The 5,829-nt window shown below is 59.6% G+C and overlaps 1 protein-coding gene and 4 non-coding genes across 6 annotated transcripts; 2 read left to right on the forward strand and 3 right to left on the reverse strand.

The window, feature by feature from the left end:
* Positions 1 to 548: 548 nt before the first annotated feature.
* Hes7 (hes family bHLH transcription factor 7) lies at positions 549 to 3,262 on the forward strand. Of its 2 annotated transcripts, none has more exons than XM_076577749.1 (4): positions 549 to 696; positions 1,679 to 1,774; positions 2,383 to 2,470; positions 2,796 to 3,262. In XM_076577749.1, the coding sequence occupies exons 1-4, from the start codon at positions 655 to 657 to the stop codon at positions 3,260 to 3,262; spliced, it is 693 nt and encodes a 230-aa protein (XP_076433864.1). In that variant the 5' UTR covers positions 549 to 654. The 2 variants fall into 2 exon arrangements, with proteins under 2 accessions (XP_076433864.1, XP_076433865.1); XM_076577750.1 differs by having other exon boundaries at positions 2,811 to 3,262.
* Positions 3,263 to 3,766: 504 nt separating this feature from the next.
* On the reverse strand, positions 3,767 to 3,853 carry Trnar-ucu (transfer RNA arginine (anticodon UCU)). The gene is given in 2 exon segments: positions 3,767 to 3,802; positions 3,817 to 3,853. It is a non-coding gene; the product is annotated as a tRNA-Arg (tRNA).
* A 517-nt stretch (positions 3,854 to 4,370) lies between these two features.
* Trnal-uag (transfer RNA leucine (anticodon UAG)) lies at positions 4,371 to 4,452 on the forward strand. The gene has a single exon. It is a non-coding gene; the product is annotated as a tRNA-Leu (tRNA).
* A 386-nt stretch (positions 4,453 to 4,838) lies between these two features.
* Trnaq-cug (transfer RNA glutamine (anticodon CUG)) lies at positions 4,839 to 4,910 on the reverse strand. Its single transcript has one exon. It is a non-coding gene; the product is annotated as a tRNA-Gln (tRNA).
* Positions 4,911 to 5,422: 512 nt separating this feature from the next.
* Positions 5,423 to 5,495, reverse strand: Trnak-uuu (transfer RNA lysine (anticodon UUU)). The gene has a single exon. It is a non-coding gene; the product is annotated as a tRNA-Lys (tRNA).
* Between the last annotated feature and the right edge of the window lie 334 nt (positions 5,496 to 5,829).

Here is a 5,829-nt window from a genome sequence, read left to right on the forward strand (position 1 = left end):
CAGAAGTTTCCTTTGCCCCCACCCACAGCCGCCTGATGGCAGATCCTCCTAGGTCTGCAGGGATAAGCAGCGGAGTTATTGTGGGGACTGAGAAGAAGGGACAGGTACAGCGGTGAGCCTCCCCCCAGCCAGCCAATAGAACCCGGCAGACCCGCTCTGCACCCTTAGGGGGTGCTCCTTCTGCCCAAGCGATTGGGGGGACTGGGGGAAGAGACACAGCATTCAGACTGGACGCTGCAGCGTGCTAACATTTATTTCAGTGTGGTTGAGGCCATAGTGAGCCTCCGAGAAATCTACTCCTCTAGGAGATCCCCAAATCTCATGTCCAAGCGAGTTGTGTCCCAGTTCACTTAAACTCCCTCCCCCGAATGGTCCCCTCCCTTCAGTGGGGTCCCGCCTTCTTATACAGCCTTAGGGTCCTTAAACCAGCCTGTGGCCCCTTCCTTCCCTCGCTTCCCACACTTGGGGCCAGTTCCTCTCCTTCCCCTCCCCCCTCGGTCCCCGCCTTTCCGGGAGCCTCGTGCCAGGGTCTTGGCCCTAGGCATCCAGGAGCTGGAGGGGGCGGGTCCGGGTCCCATCCCTCCTACCCTGCTGAGGCGGGGTATAAAGATCTAGGGAGCGCGCGCTGTGTCCACCGCAGGGTCCGGAGGCGCAATGGTCACCCGGGATCGAGCTGAGAATAGGGACGGCCCCAAGGTGAGAGGTGGGAAGGGAGGGAGCCGGGAGTCCCCTGTTCCGGCCAGAGGGCTGCCAGGTCCTCACACTGTGGGTTAGGGGTGAGGATGGAGACGCAGGACTGAAAAGCACAAAGGCGCTCGTGCGACCCAAAGAACCTGTAAAGTATGAAGAGGACAGGGTCAGAGCCCGACTCGCGTGGGCGGCGGCAGCCAAGGTCTAGGGGTTTAAATTACCGTGGGTTGCGGCTTGTGGCCTGGAGGGCGCCGGAGAGTGCCAGAATTTGGGCACCGTGGCCCACCCTAGCGCTCGGGACGCCGAGGCAGGTGGATTACCGCGCGTTCGAGGCCATGGAGTGCGCGCTACAGACGCATAAAATAAGCTAGGGTACAGAGCCCGGGGAGGAAGGGGGGAAGAAGAGGAGGAGAAGCTATGGACGTTGTCTGTCCGTCAGCAGCTGTGAACCACGTCTGACTCAAAGAGAAGACATTTGAGTCGTTGGTTCCAGAGGTGCGAGCCCCGGTGATTTTAGGAGAGAGCCAGTGGCGACTTCTAGGCGCGTGCCTGGAAGGGCTTGAGCGAGGAGAGGCGGTGGTGTGTGTGGTCGTGCTGTGTGTCTCCCTTTCACCCTGGGCTACCAACTCCGATCCGCACCGCGCGGGTTGGGGGGGGGGCAAAGAGTGTCCCCAAAGTTCTTCACTGATTCACGGAGAGGGAGACCACACAAGATAGAGATGTAGAGAGAGGAGAGTCCCAGACGGGAGACAAGAGGAAGCGGAACACAGAAGGGGCAGGGGCAGGGAGCCGGGAGAAGTGGGGGCGAGCCTCTGAACCCGACGCTAGGGCGCTGGGAAGGAGGCAGGATGCACGGAGCAGCCCTAGGCGACCAGGGACTCGGGGGGAAAGGGACGCGTGGGCTTTCCCAGCGGCAGGGTCGGACGCTCGCGTGGCGGCGCTGAGTCCCGGTCCGGTCGGCCCGCTCTCCCTTCCCCGCTGGTCACAGATGCTGAAGCCGCTGGTGGAGAAGCGGCGCCGGGACCGCATCAACCGCAGCCTGGAAGAGCTGAGGCTGCTACTGCTGGAGAGGACCAGGGACCAGGTCAGTTCCACCGCCGGCCCCAGGCTCTTACGCATCCTGGACGTGTGTCCCAGGGCTTTCCACCGGGGTGGGGACATAAGCTGGAGTGGTGACCCTGGTCCCAAGGCATCCTTGACCCAAGCCTGGCCTTTGAAATCCCATCCCACACCCTCCTCTCTCGCTCTCAGAATTCGATCTTCGCCACCTTGCGGGTCTGTGAGTTTCCCGTCTGGCTCTGTAAACTGAGCTTCCAGCGTGCCTCAGTTTCCCCCCCTTGGGGTTTCTCAATGTCCTCCTCTACCTCCTGCCCCGTCCCGCTCCCCACCCCACCCCTCGAATAAACCAGCTTCAGTTCTGCGGTGGTTTTCACCATCCGGGTTGCTGTTTTCCTACCCACTCACTCCTCACGTGTTGGGAATCGGTTCCACTCCCTCAGGTTGGACAGTCTCAGGGTGGGACGGGGTGGGGTGAGGAGGGGGGGGGCTTTCTTGGTCACCTCCACATTCGGTCGCGAGTCCTGGGGGCGCCCGCAGCCCCCGTATCCGCCCCTCCCTTCTTCCCCCAGCCACTTTCCCCCTCTCTCCCCACCCCTTTCTGTCTCTGCGCCCCCCGCCTCCCTCCGCCTGTAGAACCTCCGGAACCCGAAGCTGGAGAAAGCGGAGATCCTGGAGTTCGCCGTGGGCTACTTGAGGGAGCGCAGCCGGGTGGAGCCCCGGGGTACAGCGCGGGGGGTGGGGCAGCGGAGGGAGGGTGCGGTGGTGGGGATGGTGGGGGGTCCGGAAGCCTCGGGCCGGGGAAGGGGCGGGCTGTGCGCTGGACGGGGGGGGCGGCTGGGGGAGCGGCCCGCGGGGCTCCGCGGCGAGGTTAATGACACCTGCGCGTGTCTGTCTCTGTGTCTCTCTCACCCCCGTCTCTACGCGTCCATCTGGTCTCCCGTCTCCGTCTGTGCGCCCGTCTGACCTGGGTACCTCCGCGCCCCGCCCCTTCCCTCACCCCCCCACCCCGCCCCCGTTGGGCCCCCCGCCCTGCCCGCCTGTCCTCCCGCCGGCCGCACCAGGGGCTCCCCGGTCCCCAGGCCAGGACGCCGAGGCGCTCGCCAGCTGCTACCTGTCGGGTTTCCGCGAGTGCCTGCTTCGCTTGGCGGCCTTTGCGCACGACGCCAGCCCGGCCGCCCGCTCCCAGCTCTTCTCCGCGCTGCACGGCTACCGGCGCCCCAAACCGCCCCGGCCCGAGGCCGTCGAGCCCGGGCTCCCAGCGCCGCGCCCACCGCTGGACCCCGCTTCGCCCATCCTCGGCCCCGCGCGGCACCAGCCCCCCCCCGCGCACCAGGGCCCCCCTAGCCCCCGCTGCGCTTGGTCCCCGTCCCGCTGCTCCCCTCGCGCCGGGGATTCCGGCGCGCCGGCGCCCCTCACCGGACTGCTGCCGCCGCCGCCGCCGCCTTACAGACAAGACGGGGCGCCCAAGGCCCCGCCGCTCCCACCGCCCGCCTTTTGGAGACCTTGGCCCTGAGCTTTGGGGGGCTGGGGCGGGGGTTGGGAGTGGGGTTAGAGACTCCAGCCGAGAGGGCAGGAGAGGGATCCGGGCGGGCGGACGTCCGGGCGAGGAGGGCAGCGGGGCGCGCGGGCTCAGCGCGCGGGTGAGATGTGGTTTATATTAGAGTATCTATATAAATATATATTTTCCTGTCCCGTCCCCCCGCCCCACTTCCCTGCGTGTAGGATTGTACCCTCTCCGCCCCAGCCCAGTCCCGGTCCCTTCCCGAGTCCCTAGTGCATGGAATAAAATGGTTATTCAATCCCGGTGTGTCCCCGAGCCAGGGGCCTGCCTCTATATCGGCGCCTCGCCCACTTGCCCAGACCCTTCTCCCGCCCTTAGGCCTGCTCTCCACGGCCCAAGCCCTGGGGCAGACAGGTAAGTAAAGAGCCGAGCGGGACCGACTCGAGGTGGAAAACCGGACGCGACAGCAAAGTGGGTTTATTTTAAATGACAGCCCAGAAAAGAAATCAATAAAACCGACTCTGGTGGGATTCGAACCCACAACCTTTGAATGGCTTTTCCGTCACTAGAAGTCCAATGCGCTATCCATTGCGCCACAGAGCCACATGGCGGGCGGCGCCTTCTTTCGGCTTACGGACACCAGCGTAGAAAAAAAAAAAAAAAAAAAGGGGGTAGCGCGGGAGTGTGTGCGAGTGTGTGCACGGAAGTGGGCGGGGCGTCCTGGGAGCTGGAGGCGAAGCTCAGGCTAGCGGCAGGAGATGTGGGACACGCGGGAGCTGGGTGGGGGCGAGGGTGGGCGCAGGCGCAGGAGGGGCCGCCGCGGACTCGGAGCCAGCCAGCGGTGCAAAGCTCGGGCGCCCGCTCCTAGCGTTACCAAGCTCAGGCTTGCTCGGTGCCCAGATCTGGTCCCACTCAATAAACTTGTTTTGCCGTAAGTCTCTGTGTCTTCTGGCTCATTTGTTTCGCCTCTTTAGACCGCGTCGTTCCGGGTCTCTGGGGCTCCTCGTCCCGGGTTTGAAATACACAGCAAGCGGAATCCAGCTCGGTCCGCGTGGTGATCTTTGTGCGGGCGTCCTTCTCCTCTCTTAGGAAGAGAATGGGAAATCATGGCTTTCACGCGGGTAGCGTGGCCGAGCGGTCTAAGGCGCTGGATTTAGGCTCCAGTCTCTTCGGAGGCGTGGGTTCGAATCCCACCGCTGCCAGGCCAGAGTTTTTCTCCGGAGCCACCCATTCTACTTAGTAGTAGAACCCTTTATATAAATAAAGGCTACTTTATTCAGTTTTACGACTTGGCTAGTGTTTCACCACTGACCTTCTTCCTTGCTCTTGCCAACAGAACCCAAGACCCGTTCCGTATTCATAGCCAAGATCTGTAAGCAACCTTAAAAGTGACCTGTTTATAAGCGATCTCCTTTGAAACTATGTCTCGAAATATATATTACGTCATGTCATGTCATACATTTAAAATCAGCACAGATCCCAGTGTAAGTAAACTATTTCCTGTAAGTTCTATCTGACAGTCCGCGATAGAGACTACTCAACATGAAAAGCTTCAAAATGATCTGTTTGGATGGTACACGAAAACATTAGGTTCCACCGAGATTTGAACTCGGATCGCTGGATTCAGAGTCCAGAGTGCTAACCATTACACCATGGAACCCCCTCTGCTGGTGGCGCCTCGGAAATTATATACATTATTCTGTATCCTATTTTGCATATCACTCCAACTTCATCATTTACCGAAGCGAAATAAAGCACGAGGAAACCAACTACTAGATGTGGTTATCGAGTACCTGGGATAGGAATGCTTCTTCTAAACTTGAAGATTACGAAAGACCAAAAATTTAGTTAAAATGCTGACTTTAAAATACCAATTTCAAGTTAGAATAAAATTTTTAAGTATTTGTATTAAGTGAAATATACTATTAAAAGGGACCTCACCAACTTCTTTTTACTCTTCTTCATGTGACTTTTAGAAAAAATAAACTCGTTTTCCTGGTTTGCAGACACAGTGCTGCTCCCTCTTATTATCACTGGTCGAAATTCTGTTCCCAATTCGTTTATCTACATCTCTTTTTAAAAGAAGGCAATCGTTTTTGCTTTATATTGCTCTCGTCAAGTAATACATAAAGGCAACAGCGCTCTGTAGGTGTAGAATCGTCAAAAACCAAGCGCCCGAACAGGGACTTGAACCCTGGACCCTCAGATTAAAAGTCTGATGCTCTACCGACTGAGCTATCCGGGCTCTGAGCGAGTGGCTGCACTCTTGCCTAAAAGAGTATTTTTCTATCTTTCTGTGTTCTAATCACGCTCACCTAAACGACAAGGAAGGATGTACTTTCGTGTCCAGGACCCTGACATAATGAAGCCTGGTTGCTAATGTCTGTGCCTTCCTTAGAGGTCTGTCTAAGGAGGTCGCAGGGGCGGGAGCGCCACGCAGGCTGGGATCCCGAGGTGCCTAGACCGGCCACGCGGGGCCGCTGCGGGCTACGGGTTCCCCTGGTCCAGCCCATCTTTCTTCGCTGGCCCTGGTGACCTAGATCTCCGCCACCTAGGGCACGTGGGTCGCCTCCCACGGT

Source organism: Peromyscus maniculatus, chromosome 8, assembly GCF_049852395.1.
Source record: "Peromyscus maniculatus bairdii isolate BWxNUB_F1_BW_parent chromosome 8, HU_Pman_BW_mat_3.1, whole genome shotgun sequence".
Lineage (NCBI taxonomy): Eukaryota > Metazoa > Chordata > Mammalia > Rodentia > Cricetidae > Peromyscus > Peromyscus maniculatus.